The sequence below is a fragment of the Microtus pennsylvanicus genome, chromosome 9 (assembly GCF_037038515.1).
Source record: "Microtus pennsylvanicus isolate mMicPen1 chromosome 9, mMicPen1.hap1, whole genome shotgun sequence".
In the NCBI taxonomy this organism is placed as follows: Eukaryota; Metazoa; Chordata; class Mammalia; order Rodentia; family Cricetidae; genus Microtus; species Microtus pennsylvanicus.
In genome coordinates this window covers 107663613-107690442 of record NC_134587.1, presented here as the reverse complement: position 1 = coordinate 107690442, position 26830 = coordinate 107663613, and the positions used below count along the sequence as shown (strand labels likewise).

The 26830-nt window shown below is 51.3% G+C and overlaps 1 protein-coding gene across 3 annotated transcripts in view; it reads right to left on the bottom strand.

Moving 5' to 3' along the window:
- The window catches only part of Nwd1 (NACHT and WD repeat domain containing 1), a 141550-nt gene that overhangs the window by 20156 nt on the left and 94564 nt on the right, over positions 1-26830 (bottom strand). For all 3 annotated transcript variants that reach the window (XM_075987010.1, XM_075987011.1, XM_075987009.1), the window contains one exon: positions 1569-1777. In XM_075987010.1, the coding sequence (XP_075843125.1) occupies positions 1569-1777 (209 nt within the window). The remainder of the gene's footprint in view (positions 1-1568; positions 1778-26830) is intronic.

Genomic DNA, 26830 nt, shown 5'->3' with positions numbered 1-26830 from the left:
AGCTGCTGCTGTCACCCAGCCCTTGGGAGGCAGAATCAGAGGACCACAGAGAAAGCTGGCTATGCAGACAAATCAATACACTCCACATTCAACAGGAACCTCTCGGAGTGGACGAGGCGGACCCTGGAACTGTAGTTCACTGATTAGGCTGTCCCTGAGATCCCAGGACCCACTTGTCAGGTCTGCCAGTCTGCCCCTTGGCCCTGACTTATGGATCACCCCACACACATTCAGATGGCACGTGGTGCTGAGAATCTGCTCAGAGCTCGCCAGGCGCGTACCAGCATCATCCTCTCAGCCATCTCCTCAGCCTGTCTTTGTGGGAGGCTCTCGCAGCCCAGGCTGGCCTTGAACTTGTTACACACCCAGTGGTGGCCTTGGTCTCAGGCCCTGAAGGCCCGCACAGTCAGTCCGTGACTGTGTATCTCCATTACCCCCTGTCAGATGGCAGGGCTATGAATGCCAGGACGGACACACTGGGAGACATGGGTTCTAGATGTGTCTGGAACTAAGTGAGATTATAAAGCAGGACTCAGTGGGTAAGAGCACAGGCTGCTTGTCCAGAAGCTCTGAGTCCAGTTCCCAGCACTCAAAGGACAGTTCACAACTGTCTGGAACTCCAGTCCCAGGGGGTCCGACACCCTCTTCTGGCCTCCGTGACTGCGCATGCATACTGCACAGACACACATGCAGGCCAAAGAGCCCTAGACATAAAATAAAAAACGAAAGTACTCAGACACAAATATCACATGTCAGCATAAACCAGCATCAAAGAAAAAAGCAAAAGGAAAATTCTGGAGTCCAGAGAAATGGCTCAGTGGGTAGAGCACTTGCCGCGTAAGGAAGAGGACCCGAGCTTGAATCTATGAAGCCTACACACAGCAGGCACAGTGTGTGTGTGTGTGTGTGTGTGTGTGTGTGTGTGTGTGTAGTCCCATTGCTCCTGAGGGAGGTGGAGAGCTAATCTCTGAGATTCTCACAGGCCAGCCAGCCTGGAGCACACGGCAGCAGCTGCAGAGATTTCGCCCTCAAACCCGAAGGACAGCAAGAACTGATGCCCAAGTTGTTCTCTGGCTTCAGGGTGCGCACCACAGCATGTGTGCCCACACACACCCACACACCTTCCCGCACCATTATCTCATGCCATCCTGTGCTGGTGGGGGACCGAATTCCCGTCATCAGACTTGGTGGCAAGCCTGTGGCGGCATCCTGCCAGGCCGCTCACCTTGTTCATCTGCTGGGCTGTGCTGGTGGCCAGTGAGCTCCAGGCTGTCGCAGCACAGGTTACCGGCATGCCACCCGCTTGGCTGTACTTGTGTGCTGGGTTCCAACTCGGGTCCCCATGCTTCTATGGTGCTTTACCCAGGACCTACACTCTTACAGACGCCGAACAAGATGGCCCGGGGCATTCAGCAATTCTCCTGCCTCTGCTTCCCAAGTTCTGGGTTTCTAGCTGTGTACCGCCACTACTTCTCTCTCTCTCTCTCTCTCTCTCTCTCTCTCTCTCTCTCTCTCTCTCTCTCTCTCTCTCACACACACACACACACACACACACCTCAGTTTGTTACCTTTGCACTAGATGTCAAGTATACGACTTTGTTCATCTCATCCACATGGAGCTCCCAACTCTGAGGCTCTATGGAAGTTGGTGAGCCTCTGTCCAAAATGGTGAGTTTCTCCTGGCCAGAGAGCAGGCTCCACAGGCGCAGGGTGTGGTCCTTTGATGCAGAGATGGCGAGAGTCCCTAGGGCAAACACTCGAATGCACCTCACCTCAGCTGCCATGGGCACAGTGGGGGAGAGCATGTTAGGGGGACAGTTTGTCCTGGTTTCTACCTCAGGCTAAAAAACCTAAACAACTGCTGGGGCTGGTGGTGGCACACACCTTAGATCCCAGCCCTCCAGAGGCAGAGGCAGGAGGATCTCTGTGAGTTCAAGGCCAGCCTGGTCTACAGAGTGAGTTCCAGGACAGAAAGAAAACAACAAAAACCCATCATCTTTGTGTGTGCACATGATGTTAGGGAGGGGATGGCAGACATGCCTCTACCATGCAGTGCACGTGGAGGTCAGAGAACTTTCTAGAGTCTTTCTCTTCATCCACCTTTACATTAGTTCTGGAGATCAAACTCAGGTCACCAGATTTTCGATGTAAGTGCCTTTACCAAGTGAACTATCTTGCCAGCCTGAGCAGCATTTATACCATATTTTAGCATTGTTTAAAAACAGATTTATTATTATTATTATTATTAGTGGTGGTGGTGGGTTTTCAAAACAGGGTTTCTCTGTGTAGCCCTGGTTGTCCAGGAACTCACTCTATAGACTAGGCTGGCCTTGAATTCACAGAGGTCCTATTACCTCTGTTTCCAGATAGCTAGGACTACAGGCACGCACCACCACTGCATTTAACAAGGTGACCCATTCCTCTCCTAATGCACACTGTCAACAACGTGACCTCTCTCCTGACACACACCATACACTGTTGACAACGTGACCTCTCTCCTGACACACACTGCACACTGTGACAACGTGACCGCTCTCCTGACACACCACACACTGTTGACAACGTGACCTCTCTCCTGACACACACCATACACTGTTGACAACGTGACCTCTCTCCTGACACACACCATACACTGTTGACAACGTGACCTCTCTCCTGACACGCACCATACACTGTTGACAACGTGACCTCTCTCCTGACACACACCATACACTGTTGACAACGTGACCTCTCTCCTGACACACAGCACACTGTTGACAACGTGACCTCTCTCCTGACACACAGCACACTGTTGACAACGTGACCACTCTCCTGACACACACTGCACACTGTGACAACGTGACCTCTCTCCTGACACACACCATACACTGTTGACAACGTGACCTCTCTCCTGACACACACTGCACACTGTGACAACGTGACCTCTCTCCTGACACACACTGCACACTGTTGACAACGTGACCTCTCTCCTGACACACACCATACACTGTGACAACGTGACCTCTCTCCTGACACACACCATACACTGTTGACAACGTGACCACTCTCCTGACACACACAGCACACTGTTGACAACGTGACCTCTCTCCTGACACACACCATACACTGTTGACAACGTGACCTCTCTCCTGACACACACCATACACTGTTGACAACGTGACCTCTCTCCTGACACACAGCACACTGTTGACAACGTGACCTCTCTCCTGACACACACTGCACACTATTGACAACATGACCACTCTCCTGACACACAGCACACTGTTGACAACGTGACCACTCTCCTGACACACACCATACACTGTTGACAACGTGACCACTCTCCTGACACACACCATACACTGTTGACAACGTGACCTCTCTCCTGACACACACCATACACTGTTGACAACGTGACCTCTCTCCTGACACACACCATACACTGTTGACAACATGACCTCTCTCCTGACACACACCATACACTGTTGACAACATGACCTCTCTCCTGACACACACCATACACTGTTGACAACGTGACCTCTCTCCTGACACACACTGCACACTGTTGACAACGTGACCACTCTCCTGACACACACTGCACACTGTGACAACGTGACCTCTCTCCTGACACGCACCATACACTGTCGACAACGTGACCTCTCTCCTGACACACACCATACACTGTTGACAACATGACCTCTCTCCTGACACACACCATACACTGTTGACAACGTGACCTCTCTCCTGACACACACTGCACACTGTGACAACGTGACCTCTCTCCTGACACACACCATACACTGTTGACAACGTGACCTCTCTCCTGACACACACCATACACTGTTGACAACATGACCTCTCTCCTGACACACACCATACACTGTTGACAACGTGACCTCTCTCCTGACACGCACCATACACTGTTGACAACGTGACCACTCTCCTGACACACACTGCACACTGTGACAACGTGACCTCTCTCCTGACACACACTGCACACTGTGACAACGTGACCTCTCTCCTGACACACACTGCACACTGTGACAACGTGACCTCTCTCCTGACACACACTGCACACTGTGACAACGTGACCTCTCTCCTGACACACACTGCACACTGTTGACAACGTGACCTCTCTCCTGACACACACCATACACTGTTGACAACGTGACCTCTCTCCTGACACGCACCATACACTGTTGACAACATGACCACTCTCCTGACACACACCATACACTGTGACAACGTGACCTCTCTCCTGACACACACCATACACTGTTGACAACGTGACCTCTCTCCTGACACACACTGCACACTATTGACAACATGACCACTCTCCTGACACACAGCACACTGTTGACAACGTGACCACTCTCCTGACACACACCATACACTGTTGACAACGTGACCACTCTCCTGACACACACCATACACTGTTGACAACGTGACCTCTCTCCTGACACACACCATACACTGTTGACAACATGACCTCTCTCCTGACACACACCATACACTGTTGACAACATGACCTCTCTCCTGACACACACCATACACTGTTGACAACATGACCTCTCTCCTGACACACACCATACACTGTTGACAACGTGACCTCTCTCCTGACACACACTGCACACTGTTGACAACGTGACCACTCTCCTGACACACACTGCACACTGTGACAACGTGACCTCTCTCCTGACACGCACCATACACTGTTGACAACGTGACCTCTCTCCTGACACACACCATACACTGTTGACAACGTGACCTCTCTCCTGACACACACTGCACACTGTGACAACGTGACCTCTCTCCTGACACACACCATACACTGTTGACAACGTGACCTCTCTCCTGACACACACCATACACTGTTGACAACGTGACCTCTCTCCTGACACACACCATACACTGTTGACAACGTGACCTCTCTCCTGACACGCACCATACACTGTTGACAACGTGACCACTCTCCTGACACACACTGCACACTGTGACAACGTGACCTCTCTCCTGACACACACTGCACACTGTGACAACGTGACCTCTCTCCTGACACACACTGCACACTGTGACAACGTGACCTCTCTCCTGACACACACTGCACACTGTGACAACGTGACCTCTCTCCTGACACACACTGCACACTGTTGACAACGTGACCACTCTCCTGACACACACCATACACTGTTGACAACGTGACCTCTCTCCTGACACGCACCATACACTGTTGACAACATGACCACTCTCCTGACACACACCATACACTGTTGACAACGTGACCTCTCTCCTGACACACACCATACACTGTTGACAACATGACTACTCTCCTGACACACACCATACACTGTTGACAACGTGACCTCTCTCCTGACACACACCATACACTGTTGACAACGTGACCTCTCTCCTGACACGCACCATACACTGTTGACAACATGACCACTCTCCTGACACACACCATACACTGTGACAACGTGACCTCTCTCCTGACACACACCATACACTGTTGACAACGTGACCTCTCTCCTGACACACACTGCACACTATTGACAACATGACCACTCTCCTGACACACAGCACACTGTTGACAACGTGACCACTCTCCTGACACACACCATACACTGTTGACAACGTGACCACTCTCCTGACACACACCATACACTGTTGACAACGTGACCTCTCTCCTGACACACACCATACACTGTTGACAACATGACCTCTCTCCTGACACACACCATACACTGTTGACAACATGACCTCTCTCCTGACACACACCATACACTGTTGACAACATGACCTCTCTCCTGACACACACCATACACTGTTGACAACGTGACCTCTCTCCTGACACACACTGCACACTGTTGACAACGTGACCACTCTCCTGACACACACTGCACACTGTGACAACGTGACCTCTCTCCTCACACGCACCATACACTGTTGACAACGTGACCTTTCTCCTGACACACACCATATACTGTTGACAACATGACCTCTCTCCTGACACACACCATACACTGTTGACAACGTGACCTCTCTCCTGACACACACTGCACACTGTGACAACGTGACCTCTCTCCTGACACACACCATACACTGTTGACAACGTGACCTCTCTCCTGACACACACCATACACTGTTGACAACGTGACCTCTCTCCTGACACACACCATACACTGTTGACAACGTGACCTCTCTCCTGACACGCACCATACACTGTTGACAACGTGACCACTCTCCTGACACACACTGCACACTGTGACAACGTGACCTCTCTCCTGACACACACTGCACACTGTGACAACGTGACCTCTCTCCTGACACACACTGCACACTGTGACAACGTGACCTCTCTCCTGACACACACTGCACACTGTGACAACGTGACCTCTCTCCTGACACACACTGCACACTGTTGACAACGTGACCTCTCTCCTGACACACACCATACACTGTTGACAACGTGACCTCTCTCCTGACACGCACCATACACTGTTGACAACATGACCACTCTCCTGACACACACCATACACTGTTGACAACGTGACCTCTCTCCTGACACACACCATACACTGTTGACAACGTGACTACTCTCCTGACACACACTGCACACTGTGACAACGTGACCTCTCTCCTGACACACACCATACACTGTTGAAAACGTGACCTCTCTCCTGACACGCACCATACACTGTTGACAACGTGACCTCTCTCCTGACACACACCATACACTGTCAACAACGTGACCACTCTCCTGACACACACCATACACTGTCAACAACGTGACCACTCTCCTGACACACACCATACACTGTTGACAACGTGACCTCTCTCCTGACACACTGCACACTGTTGACAACGTGACCACTCTCCTGACACACACCATACACTGTTGACAACGTGACCTCTCTCCTGACACACACTGCACACTGTGACAACGTGACCTCTCTCCTGACACACACCATACACTGTTGACAACGTGACCTCACTCCTGACACACACCATACACTGTTGACAACGTGACCTCTCTCCTGACACACACCATACACTGTTGACAACGTGACCTCTCTCCTGACACACACCATACACTGTTGACAACGTGACCCGCTCTCCTGACACACACCATACACTGTTGACAACGTGACCTCTCTCCTGACACACACCATACACTGTTGACAACGTGACCTCTCTCCTGACACACACCACACACTGTTGACAACGTGACCTCTCTCCTGACACACACAGCACACTGTTGACAACGTGACCTCCCTCCTGACACACAGCACACACTGTTGACAACGTGACCGCTCTCCTGACATACACTGCACACTGTTGACAACGTGACCTCTCTCCTGACACACACAGCACACTGTTGACAACGTGACCTCTCTCCTGACACACACTGCACACTGTGACAACGTGACCTCTCTCCTGACACACAGCACACTGTTGACAACGTGACCTCTCTCCTGACACACACCATACACTGTTGACAACGTGACTACTCTCCTGACACGCACCATACACTGTTGACAACGTGACCTCTCTCCTGACACACACCATACACTGTTGACAACGTGACCTCTCTCCTGACACACACCATACACTGTTGACAACGTGACCTCTCTCCTGACACGCACCATACACTGTTGACAACGTGACCTCTCTCCTGACACACACCATACACTGTCAACAACGTGACCACTCTCCTGACACACACCATACACTGTCAACAACGTGACCACTCTCCTGACACACACCATACACTGTTGACAACGTGACCTCTCTCCTGACACACTGCACACTGTTGACAACGTGACCACTCTCCTGACACACACCATACACTGTTGACAACGTGACCTCTCTCCTGACACACACTGCACACTGTGACAACGTGACCTCTCTCCTGACACACACCATACACTGTTGACAACGTGACCTCTCTCCTGACACACACCATACACTGTTGACAACGTGACCTCTCTCCTGACACACCATACACTGTTGACAACGTGACCTCTCTCCTGACACACACCATACACTGTTGACAACGTGACCCGCTCTCCTGACACACACCATACACTGTTGACAACGTGACCTCTCTCCTGACACACACCATACACTGTTGACAACGTGACCTCTCTCCTGACACACACCACACACTGTTGACAACGTGACCTCTCTCCTGACACACACTGCACACTGTTGACAACGTGACCTCCCTCCTGACACACAGCACACACTGTTGACAACGTGACCGCTCTCCTGACACACACTGCACACTGTTGACAACGTGACCTCTCTCCTGACACACACAGCACACTGTTGACAACGTGACCTCTCTCCTGACACACACTGCACACTGTGACAACGTGACCTCTCTCCTGACACACAGCACACTGTTGACAACGTGACCTCTCTCCTGACACACACCATACACTGTTGACAACGTGACTACTCTCCTGACACGCACCATACACTGTTGACAACGTGACCTCTCTCCTGACACACACCATACACTGTTGACAACGTGACCTCTCTCCTGACACACACCATACACTGTTGACAACGTGACCTCTCTCCTGACACACACCATACACTGTTGACAACGTGACCTCTCTCCTGACACACCATACACTGTTGACAACATGACCTCTCTCCTGACACACACCACACACTGTTGACAACGTGACCTCTCTCCTGACACACACCATACACTGTTGACAACGTGACCTCTCTCCTGACACACACCATACACTGTTGACAACGTGACCTCTCTCCTGACACACACCATACACTGCTGACAACGTGACCACTCTCCTGACACACAGCACACTGTTGACAACGTGACCTCTCTCCTGACACACACCACACACTGTTGACAACGTGACCTCTCTCCTGACACACACCATACACTGTTGACAACGTGACCTCTCTCCTGACACACAGCACACTGTTGACAACGTGACCACTCTCCTGACACACAGCACACTGTTGACAACGTGACCTCTCTCCTGACACACAGCACACTGTTGACAACGTGACCTCTCTCCTGACACACACCATACACTGTTGACAACGTGACCTCTCTCCTGACACACAGCACACTGTTGACAACGTGACCACTCTCCTGACACACAGCACACTGTTGACAACGTGACCTCTCTCCTGACACACAGCACACTGTTGACAACGTGACCTCTCTCCTGACACACACCATACACTGTTGACAACGTGACCTCTCTCCTGACACACAGCACACTGTTGACAACGTGACCTCTCTCCTGACACACACCATACACTGTTGACAACATGACCTCTCTCCTGACACACAGCACACTGTTGACAACGTGACCTCTCTCCTGACACACCCCATACACTGTTGACAACGTGACCTCTCTCCTGACACGCACCATACACTGTTGACAACGTGACCTCTCTCCTGACACACACCATACACTGTTGACAACGTGACCTCTCTCCTGACACACACCATACACTGTTGACAACGTGACCACTCTCCTGACACACACCATACACTGTTGACAACGTGACCTCTCTCCTGACACACACTGCACACTGTGACAACGTGACCTCTCTCCTGACACACACCACACACTGTTGACAACGTGACCACTCTCCTGACACACACCATACACTGTTGACAACGTGACCTCTCTCCTGACACACACCATACACTGTTGACAACGTGACCTCTCTCCTGACACGCACCATACACTGTTGACAACGTGACCACTCTCCTGACACACACTGCACACTGTGACAACGTGACCTCTCTCCTGACACACACTGCACACTGTTGACAACGTGACCTCTCTCCTGACACACACCATACACTGTTGACAACGTGACCTCTCTCCTGACACACACCATACACTGTTGACAACATGACCACTCTCCTGACACACACTGCACACTGTGACAACGTGACCTCTCTCCTGACACACACCATACACTGTTGACAACGTGACCTCTCTCCTGACACACACCATACACTGTTGACAACGTGACCTCTCTCCTGACACACACCATACACTGTTGACAACGTGACCTCTCTCCTGACACACACCATACACTGTTGACAACGTGACTACTCTCCTGACACACACTGCACACTGTGACAACGTGACCTCTGTCCTGACACACACCATACACTGTTGACAACGTGACCTCTCTCCTGACACGCACCATACACTGTTGACAACGTGACCTCTCTCCTGACACACAGCACACTGTTGACAACGTGACCTCTCTCCTGACACACACCATACACTGTCAACAACGTGACCACTCTCCTGACACACACCATACACTGTTGACAACGTGACCTCTCTCCTGACACACTGCACACTGTTGACAACGTGACCACTCTCCTGACACACACCATACACTGTTGACAACGTGACCTCTCTCCTGACACACACTGCACACTGTGACAACGTGACCTCTCTCCTGACACACACCATACACTGTTGACAACGTGACCTCTCTCCTGACACACACCATACACTGTTGACAACGTGACCTCTCTCCTGACACACACCATACACTGTTGACAACGTGACCTCTCTCCTGACACACACCATACACTGTTGACAACGTGACCCGCTCTCCTGACACACACCATACACTGTTGACAACGTGACCTCTCTCCTGACACACACCATACACTGTTGACAACGTGACCTCTCTCCTGACACACACTGCACACTGTTGACAACGTGACTACTCTCCTGACACACAGCACACACTGTTGACAACGTGACCGCTCTCCTGACACACACCATACACTGTTGACAACGTGACCTCTCTCCTGACACACACAGCACACTGTTGACAACGTGACCTCTCTCCTGACACACACTGCACACTGTGACAACGTGACCTCTCTCCTGACACACAGCACACTGTTGACAACGTGACCTCTCTCCTGACACACACCATACACTGTTGACAACGTGACTACTCTCCTGACACGCACCATACACTGTTGACAACGTGACCTCTCTCCTGACACACACCATACACTGTTGACAACGTGACCTCTCTCCTGACACACACCATACACTGTTGACAACGTGACCTCTCTCCTGACACACAGCACACTGTTGACAACGTGACCTCTCTCCTGACACACCATACACTGTTGACAACATGACCTCTCTCCTGACACACACCACACACTGTTGACAACGTGACCTCTCTCCTGACACACACCATACACTGTTGACAACGTGACCTCTCTCCTGACACACACTGCACACTGTGACAACGTGACCTCTCTCCTGACACACACCATACACTGTTGACAACGTGACCTCTCTCCTGACACACACCATACACTGTTGACAACGTGACCTCTCTCCTGACACACACCATACACTGTTGACAACGTGACCTCTCTCCTGACACGCACCATACACTGTTGACAACGTGACCACTCTCCTGACACACACTGCACACTGTGACAACGTGACCTCTCTCCTGACACACACTGCACACTGTTGACAACGTGACCTCTCTCCTGACACACACCATACACTGTTGACAACGTGACCTCTCTCCTGACACACACCATACACTGTTGACAACATGACCACTCTCCTGACACACACTGCACACTGTGACAACGTGACCTCTCTCCTGACACACACCATACACTGTTGACAACGTGACCTTTCTCCTGACACACACCATACACTGTTGACAACGTGACCTCTCTCCTGACACACACCATACACTGTTGACAACGTGACCTCTCTCCTGACACACACCATACACTGTTGACAACGTGACTACTCTCCTGACACACACTGCACACTGTGACAACGTGACCTCTGTCCTGACACACACCATACACTGTTGACAACGTGACCTCTCTCCTGACACGCACCATACACTGTTGACAACGTGACCTCTCTCCTGACACACAGCACACTGTTGACAACGTGACCTCTCTCCTGACACACACCATACACTGTCAACAACGTGACCACTCTCCTGACACACACCATACACTGTTGACAACGTGACCTCTCTCCTGACACACTGCACACTGTTGACAACGTGACCACTCTCCTGACACACACCATACACTGTTGACAACGTGACCTCTCTCCTGACACACACTGCACACTGTGACAACGTGACCTCTCTTCTGACACACACCATACACTGTTGACAACGTGACCTCTCTCCTGACACACACCATACACTGTTGACAACGTGACCTCTCTCCTGACACACACCATACACTGTTGACAACGTGACCTCTCTCCTGACACACACCATACACTGTTGACAACGTGACCCGCTCTCCTGACACACACCATACACTGTTGACAACGTGACCTCTCTCCTGACACACACCATACACTGTTGACAACGTGACCTCTCTCCTGACACACACTGCACACTTTTGACAACGTGACTACTCTCCTGACACACAGCACACACTGTTGACAACGTGACCGCTCTCCTGACACACACTGCACACTGTTGACAACGTGACCTCTCTCCTGACACACACAGCACACTGTTGACAACGTGACCTCTCTCCTGACACACACTGCACACTGTGACAACGTGACCTCTCTCCTGACACACAGCACACTGTTGACAACGTGACCTCTCTCCTGACACACACCATACACTGTTGACAACGTGACTACTCTCCTGACACGCACCATACACTGTTGACAACGTGACCTCTCTCCTGACACACACCATACACTGTTGACAACGTGACCTCTCTCCTGACACACACCATACACTGTTGACAACGTGACCTCTCTCCTGACACACACCATACACTGTTGACAACGTGACCTCTCTCCTGACACACACCATACACTGTTGACAACGTGACCCGCTCTCCTGACACACACCATACACTGTTGACAACGTGACCTCTCTCCTGACACACACCATACACTGTTGACAACGTGACCTCTCTCCTGACACACACCACACACTGTTGACAACGTGACCTCTCTCCTGACACACACTGCACACTGTTGACAACGTGACCTCCCTCCTGACACACAGCACACACTGTTGACAACGTGACCGCTCTCCTGACACACACTGCACACTGTTGACAACGTGACCTCTCTCCTGACACACACAGCACACTGTTGACAACGTGACCTCTCTCCTGACACACACTGCACACTGTGACAACGTGACCTCTCTCCTGACACACAGCACACTGTTGACAACGTGACCTCTCTCCTGACACACACCATACACTGTTGACAACGTGACTACTCTCCTGACACGCACCATACACTGTTGACCACGTGACCTCTCTCCTGACACACACCATACACTGTTGACAACGTGACCTCTCTCCTGACACACACCATACACTGTTGACAACGTGACCTCTCTCCTGACACACACCATACACTGTTGACAACGTGACCTCTCTCCTGACACACCATACACTGTTGACAACATGACCTCTCTCCTGACACACACCACACACTGTTGACAACGTGACCTCTCTCCTGACACACACCATACACTGTTGACAACGTGACCTCTCTCCTGACACACACCATACACTGTTGACAACGTGACCTCTCTCCTGACACACACCATACACTGCTGACAACGTGACCACTCTCCTGACACACAGCACACTGTTGACAACGTGACCTCTCTCCTGACACACACCACACACTGTTGACAACGTGACCTCTCTCCTGACACACACCATACACTGTTGACAACGTGACCTCTCTCCTGACACACAGCACACTGTTGACAACGTGACCACTCTCCTGACACACAGCACACTGTTGACAACGTGACCTCTCTCCTGACACACAGCACACTGTTGACAACGTGACCTCTCTCCTGACACACACCATACACTGTTGACAACGTGACCTCTCTCCTGACACACAGCACACTGTTGACAACGTGACCACTCTCCTGACACACAGCACACTGTTGACAACGTGACCTCTCTCCTGACACACAGCACACTGTTGACAACGTGACCTCTCTCCTGACACACACCATACACTGTTGACAACGTGACCTCTCTCCTGACACACAGCACACTGTTGACAACGTGACCTCTCTCCTGACACACACCATACACTGTTGACAACATGACCTCTCTCCTGACACACAGCACACTTTTGACAACGTGACCTCTCTCCTGACACACCCCATACACTGTTGACAACGTGACCTCTCTCCTGACACGCACCATACACTGTTGACAACGTGACCTCTCTCCTGACACACACCATACACTGTTGACAACGTGACCTCTCTCCTGACACACACCATACACTGTTGACAACGTGACCTCTCTCCTGACACACACTGCACACTGTGACAACGTGACCTCTCTCCTGACACACACCATACACTGTTGACAACGTGACCTCTCTCCTGACACACACCATACACTGTTGACAACGTGACCTCTCTCCTGACACACACCATACACTGTTGACAACGTGACCTCTCTCCTGACACGCACCATACACTGTTGACAACGTGACCACTCTCCTGACACACACTGCACACTGTGACAACGTGACCTCTCTCCTGACACACACTGCACACTGTTGACAACGTGACCTCTCTCCTGACACACACCATACACTGTTGACAACGTGACCTCTCTCCTGACACACACCATACACTGTTGACAACATGACCACTCTCCTGACACACACTGCACACTGTGACAACGTGACCTCTCTCCTGACACACACCATACACTGTTGACAACGTGACCTCTCTCCTGACACGCACCATACACTGTTGACAACATGACCACTCTCCTGACACACACCATACACTGTTGACAACGTGACCTCTCTCCTGACACACACCATACACTGTTGACAACGTGACTACTCTCCTGACACACACTGCACACTGTGACAACGTGACCTCTCTCCTGACACACACCATACACTGTTGAAAACGTGACCTCTCTCCTGACACGCACCATACACTGTTGACAACGTGACCTCTCTCCTGACACACACCATACACTGTCAACAACGTGACCACTCTCCTGACACACACCATACACTGTCAACAACGTGACCACTCTCCTGACACACACCATACACTGTTGACAACGTGACCTCTCTCCTGACACACTGCACACTGTTGACAACGTGACCACTCTCCTGACACACACCATACACTGTTGACAACGTGACCTCTCTCCTGACACACACTGCACACTGTGACAACGTGACCTCTCTCCTGACACACACCATACACTGTTGACAACGTGACCTCTCTCCTGACACACACCATACACTGTTGACAACGTGACCTCTCTCCTGACACACACCATACACTGTTGACAACGTGACCTCTCTCCTGACACACACCATACACTGTTGACAACGTGACCCGCTCTCCTGACACACACCATACACTGTTGACAACGTGACCTCTCTCCTGACACACACCATACACTGTTGACAACGTGACCTCTCTCCTGACACACACCACACACTGTTGACAACGTGACCTCTCTCCTGACACACACAGCACACTGTTGACAACGTGACCTCCCTCCTGACACACAGCACACACTGTTGACAACGTGACCGCTCTCCTGACATACACTGCACACTGTTGACAACGTGACCTCTCTCCTGACACACACAGCACACTGTTGACAACGTGACCTCTCTCCTGACACACACTGCACACTGTGACAACGTGACCTCTCTCCTGACACACAGCACACTGTTGACAACGTGACCTCTCTCCTGACACACACCATACACTGTTGACAACGTGACTACTCTCCTGACACGCACCATACACTGTTGACAACGTGACCTCTCTCCTGACACACACCATACACTGTTGACAACGTGACCTCTCTCCTGACACACACCATACACTGTTGACAACGTGACCTCTCTCCTGACACGCACCATACACTGTTGACAACGTGACCTCTCTCCTGACACACACCATACACTGTCAACAACGTGACCACTCTCCTGACACACACCATACACTGTCAACAACGTGACCACTCTCCTGACACACACCATACACTGTTGACAACGTGACCTCTCTCCTGACACACTGCACACTGTTGACAACGTGACCACTCTCCTGACACACACCATACACTGTTGACAACGTGACCTCTCTCCTGACACACACTGCACACTGTGACAACGTGACCTCTCTCCTGACACACACCATACACTGTTGACAACGTGACCTCTCTCCTGACACACACCATACACTGTTGACAACGTGACCTCTCTCCTGACACACACCATACACTGTTGACAACGTGACCTCTCTCCTGACACACACCATACACTGTTGACAACGTGACCCGCTCTCCTGACACACACCATACACTGTTGACAACGTGACCTCTCTCCTGACACACACCATACACTGTTGACAACGTGACCTCTCTCCTGACACACACCACACACTGTTGACAACGTGACCTCTCTCCTGACACACACTGCACACTGTTGACAACGTGACCTCCCTCCTGACACACAGCACACACTGTTGACAACGTGACCGCTCTCCTGACACACACTGCACACTGTTGACAACGTGACCTCTCTCCTGACACACACAGCACACTGTTGACAACGTGACCTCTCTCCTGACACACACTGCACACTGTGACAACGTGACCTCTCTCCTGACACACAGCACACTGTTGACAACGTGACCTCTCTCCTGACACACACCATACACTGTTGACAACGTGACCTCTCTCCTGACACGCACCATACACTGTTGACAACGTGACCTCTCTCCTGACACACACCATACACTGTTGACAACGTGACCTCTCTCCTGACACACCATACACTGTTGACAACATGACCTCTCTCCTGACACACACCACACACTGTTGACAACGTGACCTCTCTCCTGACACACACCATACACTGTTGACAACGTGACCTCTCTCCTGACACACACCATACACTGTTGACAACGTGACCTCTCTCCTGACACACACCATACACTGCTGACAACGTGACCACTCTCCTGACACACAGCACACTGTTGACAACGTGACCTCTCTCCTGACACACACCACACACTGTTGACAACGTGACCTCTCTCCTGACACACACCATACACTGTTGACAACGTGACCTCTCTCCTGACACACAGCACACTGTTGACAACGTGACCACTCTCCTGACACACAGCACACTGTTGACAACGTGACCTCTCTCCTACACACAGCACACTGTTGACAACGTGACCTCTCTCCTGACACACACCATACACTGTTGACAACGTGACCTCTCTCCTGACACACAGCACACTGTTGACAACGTGACCACTCTCCTGACACACAGCACACTGTTGACAACGTGACCTCTCTCCTGACACACAGCACACTGTTGACAACGTGACCTCTCTCCTGACACACACCATACACTGTTGACAACGTGACCTCTCTCCTGACACACAGCACACTGTTGACAACGTGACCTCTCTCCTGACACACACCATACACTGTTGACAACATGACCTCTCTCCTGACACACAGCACACTGTTGACAACGTGACCTCTCTCCTGACACACCCCATACACTGTTGACAACGTGACCTCTCTCCTGACACGCACCATACACTGTTGACAACGTGACCTCTCTCCTGACACACACCATACACTGTTGACAACGTGACCTCTCTCCTGACACACACCATACACTGTTGACAACGTGACCACTCTCCTGACACACACCATACACTGTTGACAACGTGACCTCTCTCCTGACACACACTGCACACTGTGACAACGTGACCTCTCTCCTGACACACACCATACACTGTTGACAACGTGACCACTCTCCTGACACACACCATACACTGTTGACAACGTGACCTCTCTCCTGACACACACCATACACTGTTGACAACGTGACCTCTCTCCTGACACGCACCATACACTGTTGACAACGTGACCACTCTCCTGACACACACTGCACACTGTGACAACGTGACCTCTCTCCTGACACACACTGCACACTGTTGACAACGTGACCTCTCTCCTGACACACACCATACACTGTTGACAACGTGACCTCTCTCCTGACACACACCATACACTGTTGACAACATGACCACTCTCCTGACACACACTGCACACTGTGACAACGTGACCTCTCTCCTGACACACACCATACACTGTTGACAACGTGACCTCTCTCCTGACACACACCATACACTGTTGACAACGTGACCTCTCTCCTGACACACACCATACACTGTTGACAACGTGACCTCTCTCCTGACACACACCATACACTGTTGACAACGTGACTACTCTCCTGACACACACTGCACACTGTGACAACGTGACCTCTGTCCTGACACACACCATACACTGTTGACAACGTGACCTCTCTCCTGACACGCACCATACACTGTTGACAACGTGACCTCTCTCCTGACACACAGCACACTGTTGACAACGTGACCTCTCTCCTGACACACACCATACACTGTCAACAACGTGACCACTCTCCTGACACACACCATACACTGTTGACAACGTGACCTCTCTCCTGACACACTGCACACTGTTGACAACGTGACCACTCTCCTGACACACACCATACACTGTTGACAACGTGACCTCTCTCCTGACACACACTGCACACTGTGACAACGTGACCTCTCTCCTGACACACACCATACACTGTTGACAACGTGACCTCTCTCCTGACACACACCATACACTGTTGACAACGTGACCTCTCTCCTGACACACACCATACACTGTTGACAACGTGACCTCTCTCCTGACACACACCATACACTGTTGACAACGTGACCCGCTCTCCTGACACACACCATACACTGTTGACAACGTGACCTCTCTCCTGACACACACCATACACTGTTGACAACGTGACCTCTCTCCTGACACACACTGCACACTGTTGACAACGTGACTACTCTCCTGACACACAGCACACACTGTTGACAACGTGACCGCTCTCCTGACACACACCATACACTGTTGACAACGTGACCTCTCTCCTGACACACACAGCACACTGTTGACAACGTGACCTCTCTCCTGACACACACTGCACACTGTGACAACGTGACCTCTCTCCTGACACACAGCACACTGTTGACAACGTGACCTCTCTCCTGACACACACCATACACTGTTGACAACGTGACTACTCTCCTGACACGCACCATACACTGTTGACAACGTGACCTCTCTCCTGACACACACCATACACTGTTGACAACGTGACCTCTCTCCTGACACACACCATACACTGTTGACAACGTGACCTCTCTCCTGACACACAGCACACTGTTGACAACGTGACCTCTCTCCTGACACACCATACACTGTTGACAACATGACCTCTCTCCTGACACACACCACACACTGTTGACAACGTGACCTCTCTCCTGACACACACCATACACTGTTGACAACGTGACCTCTCTCCTGACACACACTGCACACTGTGACAACGTGACCTCTCTCCTGACACACACCATACACTGTTGACAACGTGACCTCTCTCCTGACACACACCATACACTGTTGACAACGTGACCTCTCTCCTGACACACACCATACACTGTTGACAACGTGACCTCTCTCCTGACACGCACCATACACTGTTGACAACGTGACCACTCTCCTGACACACACTGCACACTGTGACAACGTGACCTCTCTCCTGACACACACTGCACACTGTTGACAACGTGACCTCTCTCCTGACACACACCATACACTGTTGACAACGTGACCTCTCTCCTGACACACACCATACACTGTTGACAACATGACCACTCTCCTGACACACACTGCACACTGTGACAACGTGACCTCTCTCCTGACACACACCATACACTGTTGACAACGTGACCTTTCTCCTGACACACACCATACACTGTTGACAACGTGACCTCTCTCCTGACACACACCATACACTGTTGACAACGTGACCTCTCTCCTGACACACACCATACACTGTTGACAACGTGACTACTCTCCTGACACACACTGCACACTGTGACAACGTGACCTCTGTCCTGACACACACCATACACTGTTGACAACGTGACCTCTCTCCTGACACGCACCATACACTGTTGACAACGTGACCTCTCTCCTGACACACAGCACACTGTTGACAACGTGACCTCTCTCCTGACACACACCATACACTGTCAACAACGTGACCACTCTCCTGACACACACCATACACTGTTGACAACGTGACCTCTCTCCTGACACACTGCACACTGTTGACAACGTGACCACTCTCCTGACACACACCATACACTGTTGACAACGTGACCTCTCTCCTGACACACACTGCACACTGTGACAACGTGACCTCTCTTCTGACACACACCATACACTGTTGACAACGTGACCTCTCTCCTGACACACACCATACACTGTTGACAACGTGACCTCTCTCCTGACACACACCATACACTGTTGACAACGTGACCTCTCTCCTGACACACACCATACACTGTTGACAACGTGACCCGCTCTCCTGACACACACCATACACTGTTGACAACGTGACCTCTCTCCTGACACACACCATACACTGTTGACAACGTGACCTCTCTCCTGACACACACTGCACACTGTTGACAACGTGACTACTCTCCTGACACACAGCACACACTGTTGACAACGTGACCGCTCTCCTGACACACACTGCACACTGTTGACAACGTGACCTCTCTCCTGACACACACAGCACACTGTTGACAACGTGACCTCTCTCCTGACACACACTGCACACTGTGACAACGTGACCTCTCTCCTGACACACAGCACACTGTTGACAACGTGACCTCTCTCCTGACACACACCATACACTGTTGACAACGTGACTACTCTCCTGACACGCACCATACACTGTTGACAACGTGACCTCTCTCCTGACACACACCATACACTGTTGACAACGTGACCTCTCTCCTGACACACACCATACACTGTTGACAACGTGACCTCTCTCCTGACACACACCATACACTGTTGACAACGTGACCTCTCTCCTGACACACACCATACACTGTTGACAACGTGACCCGCTCTCCTGACACACACCATACACTGTTGACAACGTGACCTCTCTCCTGACACACACCATACACTGTTGACAACGTGACCTCTCTCCTGACACACACCACACACTGTTGACAACGTGACCTCTCTCCTGACACACACTGCACACTGTTGACAACGTGACCTCCCTCCTGACACACAGCACACACTGTTGACAACGTGACCGCTCTCCTGACACACACTGCACACTGTTGACAACGTGACCTCTCTCCTGACACACACAGCACACTGTTGACAACGTGACCTCTCTCCTGACACACACTGCACACTGTGACAACGTGACCTCTCTCCTGACACACAGCACACTGTTGACAACGTGACCTCTCTCCTGACACACACCATACACTGTTGACAACGTGACTACTCTCCTGACACGCACCATACACTGTTGACCACGTGACCTCTCTCCTGACACACACCATACACTGTTGACAACGTGACCTCTCTCCTGACACACACCATACACTGTTGACAACGTGACCTCTCTCCTGACACACACCATACACTGTTGACAACGTGACCTCTCTCCTGACACACCATACACTGTTGACAACATGACCTCTCTCCTGACACACACCACACACTGTTGACAACGTGACCTCTCTCCTGACACACACCATACACTGTTGACAACGTGACCTCTCTCCTGACACACACCATACACTGTTGACAACGTGACCTCTCTCCTGACACACACCATACACTGCTGACAACGTGACCACTCTCCTGACACACAGCACACTGTTGACAACGTGACCTCTCTCCTGACACACACCACACACTGTTGACAACGTGACCTCTCTCCTGACACACACCATACACTGTTGACAACGTGACCTCTCTCCTGACACACAGCACACTGTTGACAACGTGACCACTCTCCTGACACACAGCACACTGTTGACAACGTGACCTCTCTCCTGACACACAGCACACTGTTGACAACGTGACCTCTCTCCTGACACACACCATACACTGTTGACAACGTGACCTCTCTCCTGACACACAGCACACTGTTGACAACGTGACCACTCTCCTGACACACAGCACACTGTTGACAACGTGACCTCTCTCCTGACACACAGCACACTGTTGACAACGTGACCTCTCTCCTGACACACACCATACACTGTTGACAACGTGACCTCTCTCCTGACACACAGCACACTGTTGACAACGTGACCTCTCTCCTGACACACACCATACACTGTTGACAACATGACCTCTCTCCTGACACACAGCACACTTTTGACAACGTGACCTCTCTCCTGACACACCCCATACACTGTTGACAACGTGACCTCTCTCCTGACACGCACCATACACTGTTGACAACGTGACCTCTCTCCTGACACACACCATACACTGTTGACAACGTGACCTCTCTCCTGACACACACCATACACTGTTGACAACGTGACCTCTCTCCTGACACACACTGCACACTGTGACAACGTGACCTCTCTCCTGACACACACCATACACTGTTGACAACGTGACCTCTCTCCTGACACACACCATACACTGTTGACAACGTGACCTCTCTCCTGACACACACCATACACTGTTGACAACGTGACCTCTCTCCTGACACGCACCATACACTGTTGACAACGTGACCACTCTCCTGACACACACTGCACACTGTGACAACGTGACCTCTCTCCTGACACACACTGCACACTGTTGACAACGTGACCTCTCTCCTGACACACACCATACACTGTTGACAACGTGACCTCTCTCCTGACACACACCATACACTGTTGACAACATGACCACTCTCCTGACACACACTGCACACTGTGACAACGTGACCTCTCTCCTGACACACACCATACACTGTTGACAACGTGACCTCTCTCCTGACACACACCATACACTGTTGACAACGTGACCTCTCTCCTGACACACACCATACACTGTTGACAACGTGACCTCTCTCCTGACACACACCATACACTGTTGACAACGTGACTACTCTCCTGACACACACTGCACACTGTGACAACGTGACCTCTGTCCTGACACACACCATACACTGTTGACAACGTGACCTCTCTCCTGACACGCACCATACACTGTTGACAACGTGACCTCTCTCCTGACACACAGCACACTGTTGACAACGTGACCTCTCTCCTGACACACACCATACACTGTCAACAACGTGACCACTCTCCTGACACACACCATACACTGTTGACAACGTGACCTCTCTCCTGACACACTGCACACTGTTGACAACGTGACCACTCTCCTGACACACACCATACACTGTTGACAACGTGACCTCTCTCCTGACACACACTGCACACTGTGACAACGTGACCTCTCTCCTGACACACACCATACACTGTTGACAACGTGACCTCTCTCCTGACACACACCATACACTGTTGACAACGTGACCTCTCTCCTGACACACACCATACACTGTTGACAACGTGACCTCTCTCCTGACACACACCATACACTGTTGACAACGTGACCCGCTCTCCTGACACACACCATACACTGTTGACAACGTGACCTCTCTCCTGACACACACCATACACTGTTGACAACGTGACCTCTCTCCTGACACACACTGCACACTGTTGACAACGTGACTACTCTCCTGACACACAGCACACACTGTTGACAACGTGACCGCTCTCCTGACACACACCATACACTGTTGACAACGTGACCTCTCTCCTGACACACACAGCACACTGTTGACAACATGACCTCTCTCCTGACACACACTGCACACTGTGACAACGTGACCTCTCTCCTGACACACAGCACACTGTTGACAACGTGACCTCTCTCCTGACACACACCATACACTGTTGACAACGTGACTACTCTCCTGACACGCACCATACACTGTTGACAACGTGACCTCTCTCCTGACACACACCATACACTGTTGACAACGTGACCTCTCTCCTGACACACACCATACACTGTTGACAACGTGACCTCTCTCCTGACACACAGCACACTGTTGACAACGTGACCTCTCTCCTGACACACCATACACTGTTGACAACATGACCTCTCTCCTGACACACACCACACACTGTTGACAACGTGACCTCTCTCCTGACACACACCATACACTGTTGACAACGTGACCTCTCTCCTGACACACACTGCACACTGTGACAACGTGACCTCTCTCCTGACACACACCATACACTGTTGACAACGTGACCTCTCTCCTGACACACACCATACACTGTTGACAACGTGACCTCTCTCCTGACACACACCATACACTGTTGACAACGTGACCTCTCTCCTGACACGCACCATACACTGTTGACAACGTGACCACTCTCCTGACACACACTGCACACTGTGACAACGTGACCTCTCTCCTGACACACACTGCACACTGTTGACAACGTGACCTCTCTCCTGACACACACCATACACTGTTGACAACGTGACCTCTCTCCTGACACACACCATACACTGTTGACAACATGACCACTCTCCTGACACACACTGCACACTGTGACAACGTGACCTCTCTCCTGACACACACCATACACTGTTGACAACGTGACCTCTCTCCTGACACACACCATACACTGTTGACAACGTGACCTCTCTCCTGACACACACCATACACTGTTGACAACGTGACCTCTCTCCTGACACACACCATACACTGTTGACAACGTGACTACTCTCCTGACACACACTGCACACTGTGACAACGTGACCTCTGTCCTGACACACACCATACACTGTTGACAACGTGACCTCTCTCCTGACACGCACCATACACTGTTGACAACGTGACCTCTCTCCTGACACACAGCACACTGTTGACAACGTGACCTCTCTCCTGACACACACCATACACTGTCAACAACGTGACCACTCTCCTGACACACACCATACACTGTTGACAACGTGACCTCTCTCCTGACACACTGCACACTGTTGACAACGTGACCACTCTCCTGACACACACCATACACTGTTGACAACGTGACCTCTCTCCTGACACACACTGCATACTGTGACAACGTGACCTCTCTCCTGACACACACCATACACTGTTGACAACGTGACCTCTCTCCTGACACACACCATACACTGTTGACAACGTGACCTCTCTCCTGACACACACCATACACTGTTGACAACGTGACCCGCTCTCCTGACACACACCATACACTGTTGACAACGTGACCTCTCTCCTGACACACACCATACACTGTTGACAACGTGACCTCTCTCCTGACACACACTGCACACTGTTGACAACGTGACTACTCTCCTGACACACAGCACACACTGTTGACAACGTGACCGCTCTCCTGACACACACTGCACACTGTTGACAACGTGACCTCTCTCCTGACACACACAGCACACTGTTGACAACGTGACCTCTCTCCTGACACACACTGCACACTGTGACAACGTGACCTCTCTCCTGACACACAGCACACTGTTGACAACGTGACCTCTCTCCTGACACACACCATACACTGTTGACAACGTGACTACTCTCCTGACACGCACCATACACTGTTGACAACGTGACCTCTCTCCTGACACACACCATACACTGTTGACAACGTGACCTCTCTCCTGACACACACCATACACTGTTGACAACGTGAACTCTCTCCTGACACACAGCACACTGTTGACAACGTGACCTCTCTCCTGACACACCATACACTGTTGACAACATGACCTCTCTCCTGACACACACCACACACTGTTGACAACGTGACCTCTCTCCTGACACACACCATACACTGTTGACAACGTGACCTCTCTCCTGACACACACCATACACTGTTGACAACGTGACCTCTCTCCTGACACACACCATACACTGTTGACAACGTGACCACTCTCCTGACACACAGCACACTGTTGACAACGTGACCTCTCTCCTGACACACACCATACACTGTTGACAACGTGACCTCTCTCCTGACACACAGCACACTGTTGACAACGTGTCCACTCTCCTGACACACAGCACACTGTTGACAACGTGACCTCTCTCCTGACACACAGCACACTGTTGACAACGTGACCTCTCTCCTGACACGCACCATACACTGTTGACAACGTGACCTCTCTCCTGACACACACCATACACTGTTGACAACGTGACCTCTCTCCTGACACACACCATACACTGTTGACAACGTGACCTCTCTCCTGACACACACCATACACTGTTGACAACGTGACCGCTCTCCTGACACACACCATACACTGTTGACAACGTGACCTCTCTCCTGACACACAGCACACTGTTGACAACGTGACCTCTCTCCTGACACACAGCACACTGTTGACAACGTGACCACTCTCCTGACACACACTGCACACTGTGACAACGTGACCTCTCTCCTGACACACACCATACACTGTTGACAACGTGACCTCTCTCCTGACACAAACTGAACACTGTGACAACGTGACCTCTCTCCTGACACACACTGCACACTGTTGACAACGTGACCTCTCTCCTGACACACACCATACACTGTGACAACGTGACCTCTCTCCTGACACACACCATACACTTTTGACAACGTGACCACTCTCCTGACACACACAGCACACTGTTGACAACGTGACCTCTCTCCTGACACACACCATACACTGTTGACAACGTGACCTCTCTCCTGACACACACCATACACT